The sequence below is a fragment of the Podarcis filfolensis genome (assembly GCF_964270895.1).
Source record: "Podarcis filfolensis genome assembly, chromosome: 6".
Classification (NCBI taxonomy): Eukaryota; Metazoa; Chordata; class Lepidosauria; order Squamata; family Lacertidae; genus Podarcis; species Podarcis filfolensis.
In genome coordinates, this window is record NC_139609.1 from 51,116,594 (window position 1) to 51,143,970 (window position 27,377).

At 44.5% G+C, this 27,377-nt stretch overlaps 2 protein-coding genes and 1 long non-coding RNA gene across 8 annotated transcripts in view; 1 reads left to right on the top strand and 2 right to left on the bottom strand.

Annotated features, from left to right (window-relative positions):
- Positions 1-319: 319 nt before the first annotated feature.
- MPL (MPL proto-oncogene, thrombopoietin receptor) lies at positions 320-17,511 on the bottom strand. 2 transcript variants are annotated; one of them, XM_083619854.1, is made up of 12 exons: positions 16,493-17,511; positions 12,123-12,255; positions 11,824-12,005; positions 10,558-10,712; positions 9,847-10,003; positions 6,914-7,043; positions 6,138-6,319; positions 5,807-5,949; positions 3,827-3,983; positions 3,495-3,582; positions 2,352-2,436; positions 320-1,675 (listed from the first exon to the last, which is right to left on the bottom strand). In XM_083619854.1, exons 1-12 carry the CDS (start codon positions 16,692-16,694, stop codon positions 1,238-1,240), a joined length of 2,052 nt encoding a protein of 683 aa, XP_083475980.1. In that variant the 5' UTR covers positions 16,695-17,511; the 3' UTR covers positions 320-1,237. The 2 variants fall into 2 exon arrangements, with proteins under 2 accessions (XP_083475980.1, XP_083475981.1); XM_083619855.1 differs by having other exon boundaries at positions 2,352-2,433; positions 16,493-17,509.
- On the top strand, positions 1,114-11,932 carry LOC310765210. 2 transcript variants are annotated; one of them, XR_014549483.1, is made up of 6 exons: positions 1,114-1,252; positions 4,965-5,171; positions 6,311-6,397; positions 9,361-9,478; positions 10,958-11,126; positions 11,814-11,932. It is a non-coding gene; the product is annotated as an uncharacterized lncRNA (long non-coding RNA). The 2 variants fall into 2 exon arrangements; XR_014549484.1 differs by lacking the exon at positions 9,361-9,478 and having other exon boundaries at positions 10,935-11,126.
- Positions 17,512-20,696: 3,185 nt separating the features above from the next.
- Positions 20,697-27,377, bottom strand: part of TIE1 (tyrosine kinase with immunoglobulin like and EGF like domains 1) — a 55,321-nt gene continuing 48,640 nt past the window's right edge. For all 4 annotated transcript variants that reach the window (XM_083619823.1, XM_083619825.1, XM_083619822.1 and 1 more), the window contains 7 exons: positions 26,322-26,512; positions 25,639-25,752; positions 25,417-25,487; positions 24,763-24,803; positions 23,894-23,990; positions 23,565-23,664; positions 20,697-23,153 (listed from right to left, as the gene is read on the bottom strand). In XM_083619823.1, coding sequence (XP_083475949.1) covers positions 23,082-23,153; positions 23,565-23,664; positions 23,894-23,990; positions 24,763-24,803; positions 25,417-25,487; positions 25,639-25,752; positions 26,322-26,512 — 686 coding nt within the window. In that variant the 3' untranslated portion in view covers positions 20,697-23,081. The remainder of the gene's footprint in view (positions 23,154-23,564; positions 23,665-23,893; positions 23,991-24,762; positions 24,804-25,416; positions 25,488-25,638; positions 25,753-26,321; positions 26,513-27,377) is intronic.

The following is a 27,377-nucleotide window of genomic DNA, read 5'->3' on the forward strand; positions in this document are numbered from 1 at the left end:
GTGATCCACAAATGGCTTAAATCCAGCTGTTTGCATTTAAACTAACAGGCCTTTTGATTTTAACAGTAGACAGACCTGAAGTGCAAGAAAGTCAGTTTGAGCATTAGTGATATGGTTAATTGCTGGGAATAAATGTAAGCTCTTTTGCTTTGCACTAAATTAGCCTCTACGGTTGGAAGTGGGATAATATTGGCCAGGATAGATTGCTCCCAGAATGTTAGGCTTGACACAAACAGACCAATGCTTTTTAAGGTGTTGTGCGGTGCAAGACTGGTTATTTTCAGTGTAAGCAATTTGTAATCTCATGAAGTAAAACCTCTTCAGAGCCAATGGGATTTTATTCTTTATCTATACTATAATCACCAACACAGACTGTACAAAGCAATATACAGGGAAGAACAAGGTAGTATATACATGTGTCTGAAGGCGAAATGCTAAGCTCAGCCACACCCTTACATTTTAAGAGGCGTTTGAGCAACGAGTCCCTTTGGAAAGCCCTGTGTGTTATGTTTCAAAACCATCCCATCCTGAATACTCTTGCAAAAACTCCACCTCCTACATATTTCCGTGGCTTTGCACTGAGGGGACCACAGTGAGTGTGCTTTTACAAAAGTTGCACTACTAAACATTCTATGCACTAATACCTGGTCACAATGCAAATGCCAGTAATTATAGTGACTCCCCTGCTGTAGGAGAGTTGTGGCTCGTGATGTAAAATGAAGTCAAAGGCAGAATAGATTAAGTTGATTTTTACAGTGTGGCCTATCAACATGATGTGAGTTACCACATTAAGACTAAGTAGCCACAGATTATATGCATTTCTATGTTCACCACGTATTGCTGTGATTGGCTCTCATAATTGGCATAACATCCCATGCAACGACCAGTTTACTTCTCCATGTTGTGGAAAGTCCTAAATGGCTTTTTGCAGCTATCTCTGGCTCTCGTGCTATAAAAATCAAATGGGTAAATCAGTAGGGTGTAGTTTCTTAGGAATTGCCCTGCATTTGGAAATATATATGATGGGCCTTGAGTACCAGTTACCATGTGGGTCTATCTCCCAATCAGGTTTTACTCTTATCCCTCAGCCTAATGCAATCAGCTGCTAAGGACAGGAAACAGGTTCAATGTGCAGGAATTGGCAAAATGCCTTCCCTGCAGCAGCTGAGAATATCTTCTGCAAAAATCTACAGAACCACATCATTTCTTGTTGCCACCCTCTAATGAGCATGTACAGTCAGCCCACGAGCAGGTAAGACTGGTTTGATATGTGTGTGGCAGACACAGACTCGTCCCCAGAAGTTTCCCATCTTCTTTCCTCTTTTGTGTCAGGAGCCAAAAGTGGTGTGCTGAACAAGGTGAAGATACTTAGCTGGACCTTCAGTTCCGAAGTTATGTGTAGATCATGTTCCAAGGGCAGTGAGAGCGTGTCATGTCCATCATCAGTGGCACCAAAATACTCATTTTCATTATTATTCCCTTGGGGATTGCTAGGACTTGGCACCATGTAGTACAAGTGTGAAGAAGCCTGGGTGTCCCTTTCTGTCTGATGCAGCTGAGTATTATCTAGGAGAGGGCTACTGCTACGTGTTTCCAGGGGTATCTCAGACAGGACTTCCAGCAGGCAAGTCAAAGGTGTGTCCTCTAAAGTTTTGTTGCAGAAGAAAGCATTCACCTGGAAGATGGGAAGGAAGCAGCATCAGAAACACAAAAATGTCCCTGGGCTTCACCCTCTCCAATCTACAGTGTGGAAGTAAATGTGTACATGCATACTTATCTCTGTGTACATGTTAACACTCCTATTACAAAATACCTGGCGGCACATATTTGCCATCCCAACTTCAGACAGAAAATCTCCCTGGGGAGAGGATAGCTGACAGAAGCAACATCAGCATGAGATTTTGTTATGGGAATTAATGCAATTCTGCTGGAAACTATAAGAAATAAGGCAGGGAGAAATGTCAGTTTCATGGTTCTGTATAGCCCTCTTTGTCACTGTTAGATACCCTATTTTGGTGTATTCTGACTCGCCACGTTAAAATGACTCTTAATGCTGCTTCAGACAAAGTATGCTGTCTCTTAAACTTCCACTATGACATTTACAAATCACAATTCAGGATTTATAAATCTGCATCAAGGAAAAGACTAATTAGAGTTATGAAACTTATGCCTGATGTTTTCATGTCAGTCATGAAGCCTTGCAAACTTGAAGCAGGCTCCCATCAAAACAGAACTGGAAGACAGTAAGGCAGCCATACTGTTCACCACCTTTAAAAATGATTACTCTGGTCTCCTGTCCTATCCACCAACAACATTGGTGTTGGTGCCTGTATGGAAGAGGAAGGCCTCACCTGGTGCTTTCCATTGTCCTCAAGGAATCCATTCAGGACGTGGTGAAGGTCTGGGATGGGCGGCCAGAGCTTTTGTTTCAGACTGCTTAACAAGGAACAATGAGCATGTGAAATTCAGGGAACCCAGCTGATCTCAATAGAAGCAAATCTGCCTCTATCACAGCCCCATCCCAAAGTGTGGTTTTTTGTTTTGGTCTTACACAGGGGTCAGCAACCTTTTTCAGCCGTGGGCTGGTCCACTGTCCCTCAGACCATGTGGTGGGCCGGATTATATTGGGGGGGGTAATGAACGAATTCCTATGCCCACAAATAACCCAGAGACACATTTTAAATAAAAGCACACATTCTACTCATGTAAAAACACCAGGCAGGTCCCAAAAATAACCCAGAGATGCATTTTAAATAAAAGCACACATTCTACTCATAAAAGCACGTTGATTCCCAGACCATCCGTGGGCCAGATTGAGAAGGTGATTGGGCCACATCCGGCCCCCAGGCCTTAGGTTTCCTACCCCTGGTCTTACATCAACCCCAGCCCACCCCAACCCTGAGCAATTTGAAAGAACCCTACTATTGTAGCTAATAGTAGCCTAATCATGGCACCACCGGTGAGGTGAGGTGAGCTTTCAATGTTGAGGGTGACAGCTGGGGAGGGGAGTTAATTCTCCCCAGCTTTAAACCTCCTCCCCCAGTAGAAACTCCTCTGCAATTAGGTTTGAACAAAGTCTACTACTAGACTAGAGCTAATAGAGGGCTTTTTTCATGCCTAATTGCATCAGGGTAGGGACATTTTGCAAATAGGAATGGAAAAAGTCCTCTCTTGGCTCCAATAGGAGACTTTGCTCAAACCTAATTGTTGCAGGATATGTGTATGTGAGTCAACTTCCTGGATGCATGTGTACAAACTTCCTTTCCAGCTGCACTCTAGGAAGATATCTCTGATGTGGGAGGCAGGGGAGCAAAAATGGTTTTTTCCAAGCCTAATTGCTGGTGAAGGTGGGAGTGTGTGTGTTTACTATACATTCATGTGCATGGTTGTGATTATTGTCTGTGCATGGTGTCCATAACAGTTTCTCCAATTTGCAACTAGCTCCCAAAATAAAACTAAGTATTGAAGGTGAATGCTAGATGATGTAAATTTACCTGTGAATGGACAGGAAGATGCAGCCCAGCCCCAATACAAGCCCTGCACAGAGCAACAGAGCAGGTGTCACATTTAAGATGGTTGAACCTAGGGAAGATACAAAGGGTGAAGCTGTGTTACCAAACTATGTCAGCTCTTTTCTAAATGCCCATTTGGGCCTCAGGGGATGCAGAGGTACGCATAACCCTAAACGTTTTGTGAATTTAAGTTTGGCCTCTTTGAGGGGCAGTATTTCAATATGAGTAGGAAAATGAGAGTACCCCTAAACATTTCTTTTTAGAAAAAAACACTGCCTGTATCCAACCCTACATTTCTATTTGTGGTCTCTTACCTGAATCAGGTGGGACATCAGTGCACACATGTTCCGACCACACACTCCAGTTCCCTTGGAACTTCTGTCCATCTGGCTGAGCACGAAGCTGAAGGCAGCAGTGGCCCCCGGCTGCCAGATGAATTTCACTGCTGTTTGAGTACTGCACCTGCAGAGTCTGCCCAGAGAATAGCCCCATTAGGTGTGCTTAGCTGGTTAGATTCACATCCAGAACCTAGAGCAGTTGTGCTATCTGGGTCAGAGCTGTGAGACTGCTTTTGCTCTGTATTTGCTGGTCCTCAAGCATCACTCATCTGATCCCAGTACAAACTTCTAACATGGGTCTCTTTCTCACACTCACTCCCCCACTTTGTGAAAGGCTTTGTTTGTGTTGAAAAACTGGAGGATGTAGCATCTTTAAGTCCCTTTGTTTAAACTTTCCCCATCTGGCTGAATGCCTTGAATTCATAAGCCAGATATGGCAGTATGGCATGTGACACTGCCTTTGAAGATGGTCCACAAATTGCAACTAGTGCAAAAAAAAAAAAGCAGCATCTCTTGGTTTTATCATGAACTTGCCAGAAATCCTGCTGCCAGAAGACAGCTCTACAAGGGTTGAGGGCAATTGTATCAGAAAGTTCACAAACCTCTTTGGAAAAGCCTGGCATGTTGATCAAAGGCTTTTTAATGACAAAATGGAGCAGTGGAATTATAAAAGATAATTGACCTGGGTTGCTTCCAGACAACCTGTTTATTTAGCATTCTCTCTGAATTGTTTACAGCAAGTATCTTCAACCTTATCAGACTCAGGATCCACTTTTAACCCCAAAATGCATTTGAGAACCCATTTCTTAATCTTTTGCCATATATTTGCATGGTGGGAGTGCTCTTGTTGTGACCCACCTTAGATCAGTCCATTGTCAACTAAAGCAGCCTTTCTCAACCTTGAGTCCCCAGATGTTCTTGAACTACAACTCCCCTCATCCCTGACCATTGGCCACACTGGCTAGGAATCATAGGAATTGTAGTTCAACATCTTTGAGAACATTGAGAAAGGCTGAACCGCAGGGTCCTGACCTACCAGTTGAAGATCAGTGATTTACATGGAGGTTAGATGATATTAGCTATTTATTGAATATTCATCCCAATTTGTTTGCAGAGAGGTCAGATGACACTGTATCAAACAACTGTTAGCCCACCCTTTCCAGCACACCAAATTCACTTGAACTGTGCAACTTGATTTTGCCAGTATGTGATTGCATCTCACCCCAAAACGCTGAACAGTCTAGAGGAACTGAGTGAAAGACCAGGGGCACCATAGACTGGAAGATGGAAGTTTGGGCCCTGTTGGGTGAGGCAGGATCAGGTGAGCTCCTTGATATATAATTGGCTACTTCAAAAGAACTGGGTCAGAACCCCATAGCCACTCTATCTGAGCTGCAAAAATAACATGTTCTATAAAAGCTGTTTTATAGCCTTAGCTCTTTTCTGTGGTCTCACATGCCTCAGGACATGTATAAACAGAGATCAGTTTGGTGACTGAACATTCCAGCAATGACACACATCCCTTCAGCTTGTGCTTGTCTCCTAGACCAATGGTGATGGCTGGGGGTGGAGCATAATTCATGCTATTGACACTGATTCATTGCCTTCCATTGAACTCATTACATTTTGTCTATAGCTTAAAAGTGAGGAGCCCAGCACTGCACACAGTAATCCAGATGAGGTCCTGGTGCAAAATAAAGTGGAGCTATTGCTTCTCATTTTGGAAACTATGGCTCTATTAATGCAGCCTGCAACTGGATTAGCCTTTCTTTCCTTTCCTGTTTTCAACTGTTGCCAGGGAGTGTTTCCTGGGAAAAGCTATGTGTTTTTATCAAAGGCACTTCTCTTATGTTTCCAGTTGTGCTCTAGTACTGAAAGGGGAAAAAAGGGTATCTAATGCAACAGATGTGTGGTCCTAATACTCTCTCATGCATTCCTCATACATTTTTATATTACCTTCCATTTTGAGATGTCTTGTTCTGCATACTGTATCTGATACACCATATGTTCAGCTAATTCTTCCAGTGGTGGTGCCCACTCCAGCTTTAGCACACCTCTGTCTACAGTGACTTGCAGGATGCTTGGCGGAGCAGTGAGTACTGTAATCAGAGGGAGAGAGATGGCTGGTCAAGTCAGCTCAGTTTGCAGAAGCGGCAGAGGCCCAATGCAGTGCAAACAGCACTATACACCGCCTGATGCTCCTGCTCTTCAGGACAGTTTGCTACCCCCAAAATGCAGACTGACAGCAGCCATGGTGCCGTGGCCCAGACATGTTGGAGATTCTTACCAACATGGTGCAGTTGGAATGGCTCTTTCAAGTAGTTGACTTCTTGCTGTCCCTGGCTGAGAATCACCAGGACAGAGATATAACTTGTGTTGCTAGGCTGGAAGGTGCATGTCTGGTTATGGCGGTCATAGTGGGGCTTAATCTCCTCTTCTTTCCCCTCACACTTCTGCCAGGTTTGCATTCTGGAAACCAAGAGTGAGGATGGAGTCAGCTATATCAACAGAATCTATGTCCACACAGAGGCATTATCTTGCAAACAGGTCATTTGAAGCTCATTTTTTCTTTTTGCATGTATGGTTGGCTCACAAATGCCCGCACACTCCAGTTTCCTCCCAGTCAATAGATTCATTGCTATTTTGGTGCTTGCCGTATGCATTAATGGGCAGAGCCTGATGAAAAATACCCAGGATTTCTTTTTTGTCTCTCCTCTCAATCATTCTTCCTCCTCTGCCTCCACTACCCTTTTACTTCTTACACAGGTACTTGCGTACACATCTTTAAAAAAGAAAGTCCCTGGACATGTGCAAGACCACATAGGCAAAAGTGACCCACCTCATTTCCCTCCTTGGTATGGGGTTGGACTAGATGATACGAATATTCGGGGGCACCCTTGGGTGACTTCAGAGACAATGCTGATTCAGAGCTTTGCCTATTGTGGACATGTGAGAGTTGAGGGGGAGGCAGGGGTGTTTTGGAGGATGAAAGGTGGACACCAGCAATCATAACTACGGCAGCAGGACAGCCCAGGATTTGGGGGCGGGGTGTTGTTGTGTCACCTTGAATTTCTGCTGTTCTCTTCTGCCCAGTACAATATGCTTTGAGAGGGGCCAGGTTCTGTGGTCTCCCACTTCCACCAGCAGCGCAATTGGCGTAGGTCAGGAGTGAAGCACTGCAGGCCAATTTCCTCTTGGCAGAACAGAGAGTGAGAGGAATCAGGAGTAAGACAGCATCTTTTAAATACAATGTGGAATTGTCATAAGAATTCTAAGGTGTCATAAATAAAACTTAAGTACATAAACCACATGCCTGAGATATTTCAGACCCCAAATATTTCTCTGCAGAAGGAAATACCGTGGAAAAACCTTCCCCAATGGTTCTTTTCACTTACAAATCCTTCAAATTCACTCAAAAGAGCACACTTTGTTTATGAATAGGGGAGAGGTCTGTGACAATTGTTTCAGAAACTAGGGTACATACTATTTCACAAGATGGCCCCAACTGGCAAAGATAATGCAAGTCAGCAAGCATTATCAGGTATCTTGAGAAACAGGAGACAAGCCAAACTCTCAAATTTATGTTGTAGACTGCCTGTTTCTGTGACAGTTGTATGATTCTTTTGGGTGGTCTTTGGCTAAGGGGTTGTGCAATTTCTAAAGCCTTTAAAAGCTGTTATACACTTTTGTTCTAGGTCCTTACCTTCCTGCAGCGGGACAGGGGTGGGGGACTCTGTTGCAACAGTGAAGATCTTGCTTGCTTGCTTGCTACTAGTTCCTGCCTCTACCCATTTCTTCCCAAACCAGTCCTCTGCCTCCACACCACCCTGCCTTCATAGACAACACATGGACATCCTCTGCACCCTCACATTAAAGACAGATCCTGGCCTTCACCTGGCCACTGTGGCACACCCAAGATGGATGGCCTTTTCCTCCCTCTCAGTCTGCTCCTCTTTCCTCAGGCCCCTGTTCCTACCAAGGCCACCTCAGCTCCCCTTGCCTTACTAGAGATCAGCTACTACTGCCACTACCACCTCCCTGACAGAAATAAATGGTTGTTGCTTTTTGCACATATCAATTTATGTCAGCATTGGTGAAACAACTATTTACAATATAAAGAGATGGCAAAAATACGGTGGGGAAGGCATAGGTTCCACCCTGATGGCAACAGATGCTCAGATATATGCCTCTAGGAATTCTGGTGCCTGGACACTTCTTTTTATGGGGTTCTATTTCTTAAAAGGAGCTGCCCAGATCTCCTTGGGGAGGAAGAGTGGGATAGAAATCTAATGAAAAACTTTATTGGGTCAAAATACAGATTACAACAGCAGTGAGATTTACCTTCCTCTGAGGAAGTCAGTGAAGATTCAATTAGATACTCCTATTGCTCTTCATCTCTTATTTTGCAAGGGAGATGTATGCTGTTTTAATTAGTCCAGGTGCTTATTACCTTTCATAATTCAACAAGCATCTCCTGGAAGCATTTCATATATTACCTTTCATAGTTTAATAAGCATTTCTTTTTTGTGATTGGCATATTCTGGTGTTTGCTCTTTATTGTAAAGCAATAAAGCTTTGAAGATTTAACAAGTGCTTCTTGGAAGCATTTCATATTACCTAGTGTTACCACATAAAAACTGGTAGTGTCTGCAGGATCAGCCCAGTAGTCCATCTAAGACAGCAACCTGTTCCCATAGTGGCCAACCAGATGCCTGTGGGGAACCCACAAGCAGGACCTGGGCCAAAGAGGCCTCTCCCCTCCTGGGGTTTCCAGCCACTGCTATTCAGAAGCATTGTTGCCTCCAACTGTGGAGGCAGAGCATAGCCATCATTGACAGCCTTACCCGCCATTAATTTGCCTTGTCCTCTTTTAAAACCACCCTTGCATCCTGTGGAAGTGAGTTTAATTGTTTGGGTTGGCTGCCATTGTAGCAATTGGGCATGTGATTGGTTGCTGCAGCAAAGGTTGCTTTGGATTGTCTTTTGCGTGGCAATTGGGTGTACGATTGCTGGCTACTGTTGGCGAGCAGGTCAGACAGACGCTTGTTGGCGTTAAACGACTCTGTGCCACCTTCCCCCATTTTCTTAATTTGGAGTCTCTCAAAATAGGGGGCGTCTTATACATGGGGGCGTGTTATACATGGAAAAATGTGTAACTCCTGTAAGAATGCCATTTCCGCAGCTCAAAGTGGTTGAGTGGGCATGTATGGGGTATGGCAATCTTGCAAGTAAACTGATCCCAAGCTGCTAAGGGCTTTATAGACTAACAGTAACGCTTTGGACTTGGCCTGGCAGCAAATTGGCTACCAGTGCAGATCTCTCTGAGGAGAGTTTCCTGCCAGCAATTGTACCACAGCACTCTGTACTAACTGTAGCTTCTGAATTAAGCACAAGGGAGGCCCCACATAGAGTGCAATATGGAATTCCAGTCTTGAAGTAACCAGTACATTAACTACTGTGACCAAGCGTTCCCAGTCAAGGAATAGTCACACCTGCCATTCCAATTGCAGCTGATAAAAGGCACTTCTAGCCATTGGGGCTACCTGGACTCCCAGTGACAAAGCTAGATTGAGAAGAACCCACAGACTGTGAACTTGCTCCTCCAGGGGGAATGCAACCCCATCCAGGGTAGGCAATTAACATGAGAACCACTCACCCACAGTGCTTTCATCTTGCCAGGATTCAACCTCAACTCCCCCTCGCCCTGTATCCGTTTCACCTCTACATCTAGGCACTAGTCCAAATAAGTTATTATGGAGAAACAGAGCTATATAGAATGAATAACTAAACCATGTATCCTAAAGACACTACAGTCTCCAATGTCCCTCATTCTGAGGAAACCAAACCCCGGGTAAGCACCTGAAACAACTTGAAACTCACACTGCTTGGAGATTGGGGTGGCGTGCAACAATATGTATGCAGTCATAGTGCATTGTTTGAAAGTAATGCAACTAAGATCCCCATGACAACTGTTTACCAAACAACAGGACCCTTACCAGGGAGATGGGGTGTCTCTGCTAATACTACTGGAGACCATGGTCCCCAGAGCCCATCAAGAGAGAGGCCATCAGGCTTGGTGCGCACTTGGATGTGGTAGCAGTGCCCAGGGAGCAGGTCTCTGAGGCGGCATGTATGGCTGTTCTTCACTTCCATCTATGAGGGACGGAATCAGGCACATGTAAGGATTAGTGGAAGTAGTTTTCCCCGATAGCTCATCTGTTTGCAAATTGTTTAACAACAAGTGCTCATGAAAATTTAGCAACATTTTACTGCAAATTTCTCCCCTTTTACGCTGCTTCATTTGCATAATACACACATTTTGGCAAAGGTGTTTTCCCTTATCTAATGCATTTTTGTATGCTATTTTCAGTAATATGTGCATTTGTAGGCACATTTTATCCTAGTATTTGTGTTTTTGTACACACTATTTGGCTAGAGAACTGCATTGCAAAATTCAGAGAATTCTGAATTTGGAAGGATGTCTGTGTTTTCATAGGATCATAGAATTGTAGAGTTCAAAGGTTCATGTAGTGTTGCAGAATGTGCAAAATAAGTAGGCTCACCTATAAATGCAAACCACATTGAACTGCTCCTTCACCCCTACTTGATAGCCACAGAGCTTGGTGTCCTGCTTAGAGTTTTAGACACAGCCAGCTGTCCTGCAGGTGTCATACACCACAACCTCCCCTGCCCCATATAAGCCATACCCTGGATGGTGGCTCTGTGGAGCCTTCAGCACTGTAAAGAACCTCATAGGCCAAGAAGTCTGCATAGTAGAAAGGTGGGGGGGTCCAGGCTACGTGCAACTGTCGTGCCACTCCAGGCCACACCACTGTTACATTCATTGGTGGAGCAATCAGACCTAAGCATAGATAGACAATTGTGGGATTTACAAACGTAGATAGAAAACTATGGGATTTACAAACAAAGACAGATGAAGATATAATTTCAACACTTAAGTGGTGCAGTAAATATTACCATTGTTTCAATCTCTGAAGCAACAGTAAATCCCCAAGTAGTGTTCTAATAAATACATAATATGTGGATTTGTTACATTTCTCCTGTATATGCAGTATATTTACAGTGGAATGCTTCTCTATGTGGTAGTCACAACTGGGAGTGCAGGAATCTGCAGAGGCAAGCAAGAATGCTGGGGACTTGGCTGCATCTGCTGCAAGGTTGCTTTCTTGGGACTGCAGCACGCAACAACAAAGCAGCAGAAAGGTGGGCTGCAGTTCTCCAGCTAGCAAGGGCAAGCTCTGGTGGTATGGGACAGGTATGTCAATCTAGGCATCCGCATTCTGGCCGGATGCACTACTTCTTAGCCTCTAGGGAAAGGGCAGCCATATGGACAGAGCCAAATGTAGAAATGAAAGTTTGCAAGAATTTGATGGTGTCACATCCTCAAGTGTGAAGCTTAAGTAGGTGTAACTTCATTTCTTATTTATGTGACCTCCACTTTGTCCACCCTTCCCTTTGCCTCTGGCTTTCCTCCTCATGCTCAGATTTTACTGTGAGATCCTTAGGGCAGGCTCTGCTCCCTGATCCACCAGCAAGAGTTGTTTGGCTGGCAGGTGCCAGTGCCCCACCCCTTTGAACTTCCCTCCCAGGGAGATACATATGGCCTCATCCTCAGTACTGTTGGTTGTTGTTGTTGTTTGCCAGGCTGGGGGCTGGATTAGGCAGAGGTGTCCCTTCACTTGGCTGTCCCCCTTTTGCCCTCCAAATGTGTGTGCAGACAGGAAGCTTGCTAATGGTATATCTGTGAGTGGTGGAATCCTGATGCAGTGATGGCTGTACCACTCAACAAGCCCTGCCAGTGGTGGGTGGGATTTAGGACCATGTCCTAAGGATGACACCTGAGATACATATTTTCAGGAGCCATCACATGTTTTGTGATTGTTAAGTGTTTAAAAATTGTTTTTAATGTCATGCCACATTTCCTTGCTTCTCAAATCCGAAGGAAGGCTTACCAACAGACGCCACTGAGAGATCCTGAGAGCGAGTGGTGTGATTACTAATGGTGTCTAACACCTCGACGTGGAGTTCTGCAAAGAGCAGAATATCCTTATGGTTCCTGGGGAAGATGCAGACATGGCGCCAGCCTCCATCACTGTGCTTTGCTGACCGCAGAGTGCATTCTCGGCTTCTGTCTCTGTGGAGATGAAGAGAGTGGGCAGTGGGAAACCTCAAGGAGCTGCAGTATTCTTCTACTGGAAACCTTCCAGGCAGCCTGGACTATGGATCATAGCCATGTATAAAAACCTCTCACCCTTTGTATGTATAGAAGAAGCGCCGATATGCCCCATCCACGTGTGCTGGTTCATCCCAAAAGCAAGTGAGATCCTCAAAGGTGCGAGAAAAGCAGAAGATGTCCTGAGCTGTTTCAGCCAATAGATCAGCCTCTGTGTGGGGGGAGAAAAAGAAAGAAAGAAAGAAAGAAAGAAAGAAGCTTGCATAAGTCTTCAAGCAGAATAGGGCGACAACTGTAACCACAAATACCCAATCTGTGAGATGAGAGGAAGCAAGTGCATGGCAAATAGAACTGTGGTTATAGAGATTAATACAAGTGTTTGTAAAAGCACAAGCTGTAAGAAATGGCCAGTAAGTCACCACAGCCTGTCACGGGTTGTGCTTCTCTCCAGGGCTCCAGTCAGCTTGGAATAAGAGTTTTATAGCCATGCTCAAGTCTTTGGGGGTGGGGAAGTTTCAGAAGGGGAGAAGGCACCACTCCTGTAGGGCGTTTCTTCAGTGTGCTAAGAAAATCAGGTAGTGCATGATGTGAAATGCTTCTTCACTTTTGGACAGTTCCAGGCCAGATAGACCAATAGTTTGGCCTACTCTAATGAAACTTCTTATGTTTCTAGGAGCCTAACTACACACGATGAAACAAAATAATTTTTTTCCCTTTCCAGTAGCACCTTAGAGAACAACTAAGTTTGTTATTGGTATGAGCTTTCGTGTGCGTGCACACTTCTTCAGATACACTTAGTTGGTCTCTAAGGTGCTACTGGAAAGAATTTTTTTAAAAAAAATTGTTTTGACTACGGCAGACCAACACAACTACCTACCTGTAACTACACATGATGCTAATGGTTTCTCTAACATTGTTTTTTTTAAAATTGCAAGTGCCAAGCAGCAATGTTCATTGGGAACACAGCATGCTGGGGTGGTGGTGGTGAAATTTAACCCTTCTCCCCTTAGTGATTACAACAAAATTTCCCCCACTCCATGCTACAGTTAGCCTTGGGAGGGGGGGCGGGGCAGAGATCCTGTTTGCCAACACAGGGGTGAGGTAGCTATGATAATGGGGAGGCAAGGGATATAAAATCAAATATCCTTATCAAATGCATGATAGAATTTCCAGAAGACACACTGCAGTGGAGAGAAATGTGTGTTAGGCTGTGTACACATCACTGGCTTGAAATGCAACTAGGTGGTTCTTTTTCTCAATTTGGTTCAAAGCAGGTGTGTGGGAAAATGCACCAAAACACAGTATTTATTTCATAACAAACCACAAGAGAGATACAGATTGTGGATAATGTGGGCTTTGCGACTTCCCAAACAAGCAGTGGGAGTATAATGATGACTGCAGAGCAAATGAGGTGAGGGGTGGGGGGTTCATACAGTCTTAGAAGCTGACAAACTAGTTTCTGCTGAGGAGAACGGCTGATGATCTAGATAAAAGTTAGCCACATGAAGAGATCAAATAATGGTGGTTAATTTTGAATTAAGTGGGTGTGGGGTGAGGTGCAAGAAGTTGCTCAATAAAGGTGGGGGGCTGGCTGTGGTTATTCAAAGTGCACCTCCACGCTCTCATTCTTTGGCACCAACCTGAATGTTTGGGTGCAGTTCTCTGAATAAGTACGTACCAGGTAACATGCAAAGACCCCGCCCTGCATCTTGGGGTGGGTGGGTGGGTGGTGCAGCTTGCAGTCACTGGCCCTGTTATGACCCCCTTCTGCCGTGAAGCTTAGTGGCTCATTAAAATGCTCCCCCCAACAGTATTAATTTTCTCTATAATGCAAGAATGAGGACCTGTTGTACTCCACCTCCCATTAGTTCAGCCAGCATGGCCAATGTTTAGGGCTGATGGGAGTTGTAGTCCAGCAACCTCTGGAGGGCCATAGGTTCCTCATCCCTTCTATAATGTATTTTCATTTTTGTACAGCACACATCCATCTAACAGTACTGATTTTCATAACCCACAAATGCAAACGGTACTGACCCTAAATGTTGTCATTCTGTTTCTGTTTTTTTATGTGAACATCCATATTGGCAACACAGTTGTTTGAGTAGGTTGGGAAAGGATTAGGGAAAGGGGGAGCTAATGATTACCACCACCCCAAAGTATTTGCTGCCAGGAAGTGTTCACAAACATCCCAAAATAGCCATGTGGTTTTGTGGCAAACTTGGGGCGGGGGGAGCAGCTTCCTGTCCCAGGGAGATAGAACTCCCAGTGAGAGTGGGAGGAAGCAAGATAAGGGAGCAAACTACACATTATACGCAAATGCAATGAAAACAATGACTTTAAAAAAAGTAGTCTCAAGACGCTAAGATTTTGAGTGGAGAAGTAACAGGGTTCATTAACCCATCCCCACGAAAATAATTCACTAGCTGCTTTTCCCTCCCACAGTGTTTCAGGAGTGTCTTATAAGGGTAAATATTGTATCTAGAATCCCAGTGAGAAAGGAAAGCAGGAGAAAACGGGACATGCATTGACTGGAAACAAAGCGGTATAGGTTCACCATGACACTTTTGCAGGCAGAATCATGGGTAATGACAAATACACAATAAAAAGGACATCTGGAGGGAGCCCTAATTTTAAAAGATTTGAGAGGGAAACAAAGAAATCAAGGGGATCAATAATTCTGTAGGAACAAACAATGCAAGAAGGTAAAATGAATTATACCATCAGAATTAAGGGTTCGGGAAGTAACACTGCAGGACATAGGATATCTGTGAAATCTGAATACTATACAGTGGTACCTCGGGTTAAGTACTTAATACGTTCCAGAGGTCCGTTCTTAACCTGAAACTGTTCTTAACCTGAAGCACCACTTTAGCTAATAGGAGCACGATTTCTGTTCTCATCCTGAAGCAAGGTTCTTAACCCGAGGTAATATTTCTGGGTTAGTGGAGTCTTTAACCTGAAGCGTATGTAACCTGAAGTGTATGTAACCCGAGGTACTGCTGTATATATTTAGTCAATAATTTTACATCTTACCCTTAAACAATTTGAGGTTTATGATTCATGCTAAGTCAAAGAAGAATTTCTTTAGATTTTGGTTTCTGTCCTTGTAGTATTTCTAACAGTATCATATCCATCAGCAAAAGCTGAAAAGCTCACTGATCAAGCGGTTATGTGTATCTGCTTATGAGCTATTCAAGTTTTGAACATGGACAGCACTCTTGGTCAGTGTCTTTTTTATGTCCCTGTCCCCCCAACCCCGGTGCCCCCACAGAAGAAGGGAGGAAACACAACCATTCTATACAAAGGACATTGAAAAATAACGGGTGTTGGAAAAACAAACCTGAATTCTAGTCAGATCTTGTTTCTCCCTAATTGAGAGCTGTGTTAAGGAAAATTCTCATCATCTGGAAAGACTGCACTTAATAGCTGATCCTAGTAAAGAACTGCATTGATCTGGACAGGAAACAATTTGGCGCTTTCGGTACCCACATTCACTTTGAGCCTTTGTAACCTATTCCATCTTTCCACATACCAATGTTTCTTGCTCTTCTGTTGACTGGTGGCCCTGAATAATGTACAGAGGAAACGCTTTGGTGGAGGTGTGCAGGTAGATCTCTGAGGCTGTGAATATACCATACATGTTAAGCACAGGACTTTCCCCAAAGAATCCCGGGAACTGTAGTTTATCTCAACAGAGCTACAATTTTCAGCACTTATAGTTCTGGGATCTATAGTTTTCTGTGCTGGGCCTCGTCCTGGCATAGGACATGAAAGGGTTTTCTCCTAACCCTCCTTCTGTAGCAGCCAAGGTGGACCTTGATCCACAAGTATGGAAGAGCTTCATTTATTCCAAAGTTTCCTGATCCCACATGGTACAGTCCAGAGTTATGTTTTAATAAGGGCATGGTAGAGAATAGTTTGAAAAGAGTGTCTTCTTTCATCACTGCATTGTGAGAAGCCTTGCCTGATGACATCTGCATGCCACAGTGATCAAAAGCCTAGAAGGCATTTTTCATCAGAAATTGGAAACCCTAATCCAGGAAAGCTGGTTGTTGTGGTGCTTCCAGAAAGCCCCATCCCATCCCCCCCTGCCCAGATGCCTTTCGTCCACAAGAATGTTCACCTGCCTGGCTTTCCTAATGAGGTTTCTAGGGCCACAAAAAAGTAACAAAAGCCATGCTTCATCCTCACCATTTCCCCTAAACCAGAGCTTTCCAAACTGTGTCGCGACACATTAGTGTGTTGGCTGCAGCGTGTAGGTGTGTTCTGCTAATGTACCCCAAGCTCCTCCCAGGGCAGGAAAGGGGCTAGTTTAATCTCCGGTTTGCTAGTAAAACTGAATGACTGTGTTGTGAAATGATGAATGTCTAAAAAGTATGTTACCAACATGAAAAGTTTGGAAAGCTCTGCCCTAAACCATGGACAGTAGTAGCAGTTTGTAATCTTACCTTCATCTGTGATGTAGACACAGTTCAGCACAGGCAAAGAGAGGAGCAGGAGTATGGCAAGCAGTGGCCTCACCAAGCACAGAGGAACTGCCATCCTACTAGAAGGTACATCCAGGATCAGACCCAAGTCAAAATCTTGTCCCTCCGCACTGCTGGTGTCGACAGTATATGCTCTGGCAGAACATTGGACACATGGATACATCAGTGGCCTGCACTCCTGCTGAGGTAGCAGACAGGGACTGCTTGGCTTTTTGTTCCAGTGAACGTAAGCTCTGAACCTTTGTTGCTGGACCTGTGCAAGGGAAGCTTATCTGGGAAGTGCCAGGCCAGCTGCTCAGGAAGCCTGGGTAAAGGCCTCCTCCAGTCCTGGGCCCCACCACTTCCCCAGCCTGAAACCACTGCGCCATGGCCTGCAAGAGTGGCAGCATTGGCTGGAGGCTGCTATGATCAGATAGGCAGTATGTCTTGCCCTTGTGGTGGTGGTTCTTAAGGACAGGGCCTTTGGGCAGGAAGCACTGGATGTCGTAGCGGACTGGCAGGAGCTGGCAGTGCTCTCAGAAGAATAGTCTGTGAATGTTGTGGGGTGGGTGCTCCAGGCAAATGAGGGTGGCTCTGGTCTGGGAATTCGAGTGTGGGGTAAGGGAGAAATTGCTCTGTGGTTGCACTTGCTAAATGGGAGTGTGGTATTGCACCCTCATGGTGCTTGTGGGCTTCCCAAGGGAGTGGGTAACGCTGTGGTCTAAACCACAAAGTCTCTTGGGCTTGCTGATTGGAAGGTCAGCGGTTCGAATCCACACGATGGGGTGAGCTCCTGTTCCTCTGTCCCAGCTTCTGCCAACCTAGCAGTTCAAAAGCATACCAGTGCAAGTAGATAAATCGGTACCACTGTGGCGGGAAGGTAAAAGGCGTTTCCTTGCACTCTGGTTTCCATCATGGTGTCCTGTTGTGCCACAAGCGGTTTAGCCATGCTGGCCACATGAGCCGGAAAGCTGTCTGTGAACAAATGCCGGCTCCCTCGGCCTGAAAGCGAGATAAGTGCCATAACCATATAGTCACCTTTATCTGGACTTAACCGTCCAGGGGTCCTTTGCAGGCTTCCCATAGACATTCTGTTGGACACTGAGAGCAGAATGCTACACTTGATGCGCTTTTTTTTCTCAGACCCAGCAAGGGGATGTCAATGTGATTAGCAAGTTTCTGTGACAGACAGACAGACACACACACACACACACCACTAGGTGCAGAGAGAGGTGGGTGGCAACTGTTATCAAGACTGTGGCCCTTCCAGCCACAATTCCTGTGATATTCCTCTTCCATGTGTGACAGTTAACATTAAGAAAACAACTCTTGTTGGAACCAGTGGGAGAAAACAGTCAACAGGCACTCACATCCACAAGTTGTGAGGAGCATCTGGGAATGAGGCCCCAAGCAAATCTTCAAGCAGCGGATGGGTACTGGGACCACCCCTCATTTGCTCCACCACAACATGTAACTCAAGGACCAGATCACTAAAAGTGCCTCCAGGCTGTCACTATTTTGTGGGATGGATTCAAGCACACACCGGAACAAAAGGTTTGTGCAATTAAAGTGGATTTAAAAACTGTTGCCGTAACACTTTAAAAACAAAGGGCTCTTTGGATTTAGGAAAGTGATAGGATGACAGGATATTGAAATGTATGGGATGAACAAACAATAGTCAGGAAGATGACTAAACACCCCGCAAGCAAATCAGCATGCTTGCTGGATGTCTGCTCATTATAATATAACTGCCTAATAAACAAATAAGAATTAATCCTTTATAAAGCCAGCATTTGGTAGTTTAGTTCTCACAGAGCTACAAATCCCAGCACGCTTAACAAACTAGTTTCCAGGATTCTTTGTGGAGAAGCCATGTGCTATAAACGCATAGTGTGGCCTAACCACCACATAAGCTTTTGCACGCTAATCAGGATGAATGCTGAATAAACAGGTGGTTTGGAGCAACCCATAAAAGCTACTTAAGATACTCCTTTGGCAAAGTACCAAGTTAAAGACAGTGTTTGCTCTTCCTGGCTAAATGAGTAGCAGAATACACTCATGTCTCAATGCATTTGATCCGAGTAAAGTCCACCTGTTACCATAGATATGGCTGCTGGGACAACCATCGCTAAAGTGGACACCACAGAAGAGATTGTTGATTACAGCTAACCAAAGGCTCGAAGATAACAAACTAGAGGTCAAATGTGGGAGAGTGCTAATGTGGTGGAGAGGGTGAGAGAGAGGTGCTTTTCATTTTATTTCTCAGGCATGAGGAAGTGTGCAACAGATAACAATTCAAGCAGTGAAGAAACTGTAAAGGCTAAAATAATCATACATTACTGAGCACCCAAGGAGAAACTGACAAGCAGGCACCTTTTGCATTGCCCTCTTAGTGCCTGTCAAAGATGCTTCTCTTTTATAACAAGCCTTCCAAGTGTAAATCTTTGGTGTCATTTAGTATCAGTATCAGAACTGAATTGATTTTATATATGCCTTGTTGTTTTAAGAGTGGTTGAGGCAACCCAGCCTGATGGGTAAGAGGATTTATTATTATTAGTGTGTGCATATATAATTTATATGTATGCAGATGTCAGCTGTTTTTATATATGCAGCTGTTCTGTGCATGTTTTTATTGTATTGTAATCACTTTGGAACATTCATAAATGAAATAATAACAACATTCAAAATCTGCACATGTATGCAAGAGAAAAACACTCCACAATTTAAAAGTGATTCTTAAAACGATACCATGAAGGTCTTAACTATATTATTATTATTATTATTATTTGTTATATGCAAACTAGGAATAGCAGAGAATTTGATTTAGTTCACATCTAAAGGAGAGCTTACCTATGCAAACCAAAACACAGCCATCCTTAGTGCAAACACATGTTATGAAACCCTAACATCTTTTTTTTAGTACATAAAACTAACTTTGGGAAATTTTTAAATAGAGAATGAGGAAGATGCCCCAACCCTTCCCTCAGCGACCATTTCTCTACTTCAACTTCCCTCCCTGTGGCTTTTCTTCACACAGAGTTCAAAACATGGATAAACACAAAACTGTGCCCTCAAGCAATCAAGCAAATGTTTGTAGCAGTGCCTCACTCTTGATACTGCTGGGAAATGCTGATGCAGTTTGTACCAAAACCTGGTTGGAACACTATTTATTTAGTGCTCCATAACAGTTTTTAACTACAGAAAAATGAATTTATTGCTTAAGAGAAACTTCCTTCCCTGCAACATTCTGCATGATTTTTGGTCGCTGCATGTGCGTGGAATAGCGGATCTGCTGTTTCAAGTTTCAATTCTCATAAATTCTGCACATTCCCTTCCATATCCTATAACTGGTTGCCCATGAGCAGAAAGCACTATTTTGTAGATAGCACCAGTATGCCAAATACTAATCCCATGGAGCTGAATGTGCCAAATATGGCTGTGGATTTGACAGTCTGAAGATGGCCTACTCAGAAAATCACCATCTTATTTATTTGTAAGTGGAAATATTTGTCACACACATGGTAGCTAAACTAAGATGTCTCATAAAGAAATATAAAAAGAGATTTGAATGACATGGTGGCATGACCTCACAAGGGCTCTCGTGGTTTACTCTCAGGTAACGGAAACACACCACCTGGAATGGTGACATTTTTTCCTGAAGGAGAAGGGATCAGGGATCCATAACTCGCTTGTTGCCTTGGCAACACTTACAGACGCAGAACCCTTTGGGCATATTTCTTTGAACTTGTACCGCCCTGGCAAACTGGGTTAAATCTAAGTTAAGAATAGTTATAGTGGTATTTGATTACTTTGCCAATGAGTTATTTCTTGATTCAGTTGGGCCTCGTTTTTTCACTCCCTTCCCTGTTCTTACCAAAACAGTTTGTCAGCAATGTCTGGAGTGGAGCCAGCATTCCCTGCAGGGCAAAGGCCTACACTGAATTCTCTGGTAAAGAATATGCAAACAGTACTGACCGCTAGTATTTGAAAGGGGGAGGGACTGCCTCCTACAGCAGAGTGGGAGAAGTAGCCCTTTATGGCTGTTAAAATGGCTGCCAAAGTTACTGAGAGGCACATACAAAAATAAACAGTTTATATTCATTTGTAAGAGGATGGAGGCTAGAGAGTACCTCTTGATTTCTGTTAAAACACAAGGAAGGTTGTCATACCCCATTTCACAACTTCATCCTTTTTATGCATCCTTTATTATGTACAAATCTAATGCAGAGGCAGCATAGAACCGCTAGAGGCCTATACAGTCATGTACTGCTAATTTTGCACCTGTCTGAAAGCATATGTTCCATGGGTTAGATCCACCACACAGCAAAACTGATTGCTCTCCTCGTTGACATTCCCATTTCCAAAGCAACTCTTTGAAGTTCAGCTCCTATTCCCCTACCAATTTCCTTTGTTTCATAAGCCATTCATACATGGGCATTTCCAGACTATCACTATTTTGTGAGTGAGAGTTAACTGCGTATCGGCAAAGTTAAGATTTAAGAATTAAAGTGGATTCGTCACTCTTGCACAAGAAACTCACTTCAAAAAAAACGACAAAACCACATACCCCTGCACAAAAACACATTCGCTTTTTTCAGTAAGGAAAGTGGAATGAAAATGCACTAGAAAATGTGTAACAACAATTGCTTGACCTAATATCATATAATCTCCCCGCAAACAAATCAGAATGAATGCTCTATAAACAGCCAACATCATAAAACCTCCCTGAAAACTTTGTGTAAACAAATCAGGATGAAGGCTCAATAAAAAGATTTGGAAACCTTATTCCGTGGCATCCTATAATGACAAGAGACTTGCAGTTCTCAGCCAGCAACTGATCTCACAACATGTGGACTGTGCCAGATCATTGAGGGGACAGTTGTGTCTGCTTCCATGAACAATCCCTGTCCACAATGTTCTGCCCGGTGAAAAAAACTCCTCATGGTATTTGTTGAAAAGCAAATGTTTGGAGAAGCATCCAGGTGACATTATATGCATAGGAAGCTGCCTTATACTAAGGCTGTGTACACACTCCCACTCACTGTGCATCCACTGAGCTCCCACTGCTTATTTGGGAAGTGGTGTACACACAACATTAGCCACAATCCAGATCTATCCTGTTGTGTTTTTTTTAATAGAATACTGTGTGTCCCCCCCCAAACCAGCTTTGATCTGAATTGAGAAAAAGAACCACCTAGCTGTGTTTAAGCCAATAATGTGCACACAACCCAGATTTGATTATTTGTTCATCTAGATCAGTATTTTCTCCTTCAAATTACAGCAGCTCCCCGGGGTCTTAGGAAGATGTATTTCCCATTGCCTGCTATCTGATCCTTCTAACTGAAATGCCTAGGGACTGAACCTAGAACTTTCTAGCATGCATGCGACTGCTCTGAGCTTTGGTCCCTCCTGTCGTATAACGTGTCACTTGAATGCTTGTACACAAGGAGGGCCTTGGTAGATTAAACCAAGGATATATCCAGTCCTGTGCAATGCTTCTTTTGCATGAACGCATTCTCTTAGTTTTAGAAGCAGGCTTAATTGGAATCAGCACACGCACGGGCCTGCTAGACAAGGAGCAGGAGGAAGTTGCCAAAACAGGAGAAAAAGAGGGGAAGTGGAGGAGGACTCGCTCCTGGGACAGGTGTTCAAAGGTGTTACAATTCAGAACATTATGGAGGACTTGCTTAACAAGTTTGTGCAGTGCTTGCACCTGTTCAAAGAAAAGCAGCAGGCTGTGATAAAGAACCCGGGAAAAGTGGGCTATTTTGGAAAGGATATCAGATGAACTGCAAACGGCACAGGCCAATGCTTTTAGCAGCAGCAGCAGATGACATGAAAAGGGTCAATGTGAAAGCATTTAAACTCCTTCCTAGTGGCTGGCTTTGAAAATTGCTACTATCTCCACATTCCTGCCTTGTTCTGCAGAAATGAAGCCTGGAGGAGGGAGTGTAAAGAAGTGTGTTTCCATGCAGGTAGCAGGTAATCTTTGGCTAGGATCTGCCCTCCGCCTTCCTGCGAGGCATGAGCTAATGGTCGTGGTGTATGTATGCATGAATATAGATGACGCAGATTCTCTTGCTTTTGTAATGCTTTGCCTTTTTCTCCTCTCCTCTCCTCCCCATGCCAAATTCCAAGACCAAGAGGCACTCTGTTTCAAGTCAAAGGCTGCTCCACATGCAAACCATGTCCTCCATTCATGCATGGGTCCCATACTGTCCATCTTGGAGGCAGGCTGGAATCGGCACATGGCGTTTGTGATATATAGGGCTACTGAGCATAGATGTTCCCCTAGCACAATTTATAGCTGTGTGTCACTTCTCTGAACTCCATATATTTCCTTTAAGTTTGGCAGAGTCTTGGATTGTGATGTGTGCTGTCCATGCCCTTCTAGTCAGGGAAGAAGATGGCATGAGGGATGGGTTCATGAAGGATCCTCTGGACCAGCCAAGTTCAGCTATGTTCTGTGCTCTATGTAAAAAGATGGTGGCATGACCATGAGGCATATGTACAGGAGGCTTCTATTGCCCTGTTTGGGTCCACAGGTTGGTGGGGTCAGTGCTCAAGTCTCTCATGCTTCCTCAGCCGTCACATCGATCCCTGCATAAGTAAAATTCTCAAACAAAGCCATGTTCACATAGGCCTGTCAAAGGAGAAACAGAGTCAAGTTGGGGGGCTACTCCCTTTTACCCCTTCTTTTGTGAGTACATTTTCCTCCAGGTTCTGACTAAAAAAGACAATACAATATCTCATTTTTTAACCTTACACTGCAATCATGCTCAGAACAAGCCCCAGCCCAACATCTTGGGACAATTGCCTGATATAGGGCCCAGTTCTAAGGACCACCTGCACCCTGCCTTGATGAAAGAAGCTGAGACCCTACAACAACAGGATATTCTTAGCTGAAGGGTATGGTAAGGATGCTGGGGCCCCCAATGGTGACACTGGGCTCTGTCATCTGACTGTAAACTCTGCTCACCCACATCTTTACAGCACACAGGCTGAAAGCTCAGGAGGTTTTTAATCAGAGCACAGCAAGAATATCCCTAGATACCTTCCGAGCTTCCAGCATGCGGATGAGCTGCACCGATATCTGAGCAAAGGGTGGACGTTCATATGGCCGGTCCCGCCAGCACTGCCGCATTAGCTCATAGCTGCAGGAGAAGGTGAAGAATCAGAATGAAGCTAAATACACAAGGGAAGGGGAACTGCCAAGTTCACTGGACGCTTGGTCTACTGGGCATCTCTATCTCCAGCTCCTCCATCAGCATGCGACAATGAGGAGATGTAGATACTGATGCCTAGCATGCCAGTGACCACTGGCAGGAGATAACTGAGTAAATAGGATGTGTGTGTTGGGCAGGGGGAAGGGTTTCCACTTACACTTCGTCATCACAGTTGAGAGGCTTCTCCATGCGGTACCCTTGTGGCAGCTTTTCATAGAGTTCAGCACATGTCATGCCACAGTATGGCGTCCCTCCTAGGAAATCAGACGAGGCACCATATTCACCAGCATCTTGGGGCCACTAGTGGCCGGTGGGGCTCTATGGGTGGGGCTAATTTGCTCTCCTAGCTTCCTAACACTGCACGTTGCTGCTCCCATTGATGATGGGGTGGGAGGGGTGCGGTGCTGGGAGTGCTGAATTAGCTTGGCTGCTGTGCTGAGCATCTCACTGCCTTGCCCCTCCCCTGCCCCACTTGGTAACTGCCAGCGACACACAGTGTTGCAAAACCAGACAAGCAATGTAGCTCCACCTGTGCAACATCACTAGCCACCCCTGCTTGGTGCAATGCACACTTAACACAGCCTTCTGGGTGCTACTGGGACAAAGTTCTCCTAAACCACCCATCTCTGTATGTCCTGTCCTCACCCATACATAATGCAAAGTTCAGCTAGACTGGAAGATGTACAGTAGCAACTATATGGTGAGGTGAATAGATTATGTAGGCTGGTAAGAGTTTTTCTCCCATGATGTTGTTATAGTTAGCCAGCCCATTTGGGGAAAGATCTGCTAAGACTAGGCATGCTCGCATTTTGTGTTTCTCCCCAAAGTGAAGGTTTTTATCCTGGCTGTCCTGTTAGGAAGATTGGTTCAAGGTTGTTTCCATGTTCCTCAACCAAAGTAAGGGTAAGGGTCACTCACAGAGAGGAGGTTGGAGAAATGAAATGAAGAAATTGTATTGAAGAATGTGGGGCCAAAATGGGATGCATAGAATAAAGGACAGTGAGGGCAACAGAGACAGAAACTTACCCAGGCTAACTATTTCCCATAAGAGAACTCCAAACGACCACCTGCAAGAGAAAGACAAGTTAGGATGTAGGATGAGGTCGTCCAGGTTTTCTACTCTACTGTAGCAAACTTGCTGCTTTTCTAAGATCATTTTTGTTCTGGCCTGCTACTAATACAGAGAGAAAAAAGAAAATACTGAAGCCAGTAGTTTCCCTTTGTTAATTGTAAGTTATTGTACATTTCCTTCAATATCTCAAAAAACACCAATAGGCTTTTTTGTAGTATAGCATTCAAATGTATTGCAACTTAGTGGATTGATTAAAGAAGTAAAAGACAGAGGATCATCCATACATTCTCCTCCTCATGACATTCCTCTTCATTGCATTTTCTACTTCTACTTGGAACAAAGGGGCCAAGTGAAGGCCCATCTAGCCCAGCACTCTGGTCTCACAATGGCTGATCAAATGCCCATGGGAAGACCACAGGCAGAACCAGAGCACAACATAATATTTATCCTCCATAGATTTATCTAATCCTCTCTTAAAGCCTTCCAGGTTGGCGGCCATCACTACTTTGGTGAGAAGAACTGAAGAAAGTACCACCTGCCACCTGATCACTGTCGTCCAATCTGCGGTTGACCCTGCCACCCTGCCCACCCACCCATAAATCACTCACACATCACTCTTGGTTGTGTACACACTGTAATTCAGGGACTCAATAGCCATCCAGCGAACTGGCAAACGGCCCTGTGAAAACAAGCATCACTGGGGTTACAGAAGCCCACTTTGAGTAGACCGGCGAACAAAGAGAAGAGCTGGAGCTGGGCTCCACTCAGAGCAGAAGAGAAGCCTGAGGAATGAGGAAGGGGTCCACATGATCGTCTCTATCCAGACTTACCATAGTCTTCTTTACATAGACTTCCTCCCCCCGGGACAAACCAAAGTCGGCAATCTTGGAAGTCAGATTTTCCCCTACCAGGATGTTCCTGGCAGCCAGGTCTCTGTGGATGAACTAGGGGAGGGCAGGAAACAGCAGTGAGTGACATAGGCAGTGGTAGAGAATTCAGGCATTCATCCTAGTCCACAGCTGCACACAACAGCATCTCATGAGCTATCTTGTGAAACCAAAGCTGTAGGCATCTCAAAATCTTGCCTTGCATTTCACCTCCTGTATTGCTTCAGCATTCTCTGGTCCTAACTCAGAGCTGTACTGACATGAAGTTATCCCAGTTCTATCCATGTCAGTACAGCTCTTAGTTAGGACCAGAGAATGCTGAAGCAATACAGGATATAATTGGCATATGATTCCAATACACGTCTACTATTGCAAGCTTGAAGTCAGACACTCAGATGATGGACCTGCCATTCTGTGTATGTGAAACACATTACAAATGGAAAGCACAAACACAGGCCTGCTCTGTCTTTCCCCTCCTTGACTTTGCTTGCTAATTCCCCCCACCCCCCAAAAAGAGAACTGGTTCATGAGCCCAACTAGTGGAGCCAGCTCAGCCCAGCGGTTCCATCGACCAACATGAGCCCAACTAGTGGGAAAAGATGGCTAGGTGGTGAGGACACACAGACCTGTTTTTCACTCAAATACTGCATGCCTTTGGCCACATCAGATGCAAACTGTAAGAGCTGTTGGGATGTGAGGGTCGAGGCTGTCCCATGCTCCCTGGCAAAGGCAGGATCTGTCTCCAGGACTCGGCTCTTGCGCAGAAAATCTAGCAAGTTTCCGTAGGGTGCATATTCAATGGCGATGTACAAGTAACCTGGAAAATTAGGGAAGAGACTGTCAAGTCATGCCCAGACAAACATGTCAGGAAACGTGCTCCGTTAGAAGCAGCGGGGTTGAGAAAGAAAAGACCATAAAAATTATCAGAGATGAACCTGCGATAAGGCACAAGATCCTCCTCTGTATGAAGTAATATGGAGAGTGTATGTAGAAATATGCATGGTCATGAAAGATAGTAGACCAGATAACGTCACTGCAACCACTAGGTGGTGCCAGTGTTCATCCACACTGCTCCTGAAAACCCCCTTTCCAAATCTGTTTTGTGCACTGTGGCCCTCTGGTGGTTCTGTACCTACATGGGTTGTTTGCTGCTCTCACATTCTATTGTACCAGGGCCACATGCTCTGCCTATTTGTATTTCAGATCTGAAGTCTTCTTGCTCATTTTAAAACCCTGCCCATGGACCCTTCAAAAGCAGCCCATAAAACCCTCTGACACTCCCTTCTATCACTATTTCCAGCAGAAATAAGGAAAACCCATGTGCTCTGCTTCCTTCCCCTCACCTCCATGCGCTTAAAGGGTATTGTTAGATTGCTACTATGATCTAACTAAACTTATTTTCCAAGCCTGGTTAACAATGTGTTTCAGTGATCGCCGTCATTATCTCACCCTGCTATCAGCTCTATCAGTCATGCAAGTTGTTTGCTCTTAGTACATTGCTGCTGTAAAGAAGGCAGAAGCTCCTGGTAGGGAAGATATCGTGATCTTGAAGGTGATTTTCCCAGGGTGAAGTTAATGCCTGGCATTCTGGGTGCGTTGACCCCTGTGATTTCCCCAAATGTGAGAAACTCGACTGCATAATTTCCTCCTCTAAAGGAGGAGGAAGATAACAACACTTCTGG

Bases quoted from the DNA above. Each gene is read 5' to 3' on its own strand.
- MPL (XM_083619854.1), bottom strand. From the start codon at position 16,694: ATGTATCCATGTGTCCAATGTTCTGCCAGAGCATATACTGTCGACACC. The intron at 3,583-3,826 runs GTAAGAGACCAC...TATCTTCCCTAG, and splicing joins TGATGTCCCACCTGATTCAG to GTTCAACCATCTTAAATGTG. The intron at 2,437-3,494 runs GTAAATTTACAT...TTCCTTGTTAAG, and splicing joins ATCTTCCTGTCCATTCACAG to CAGTCTGAAACAAAAGCTCT.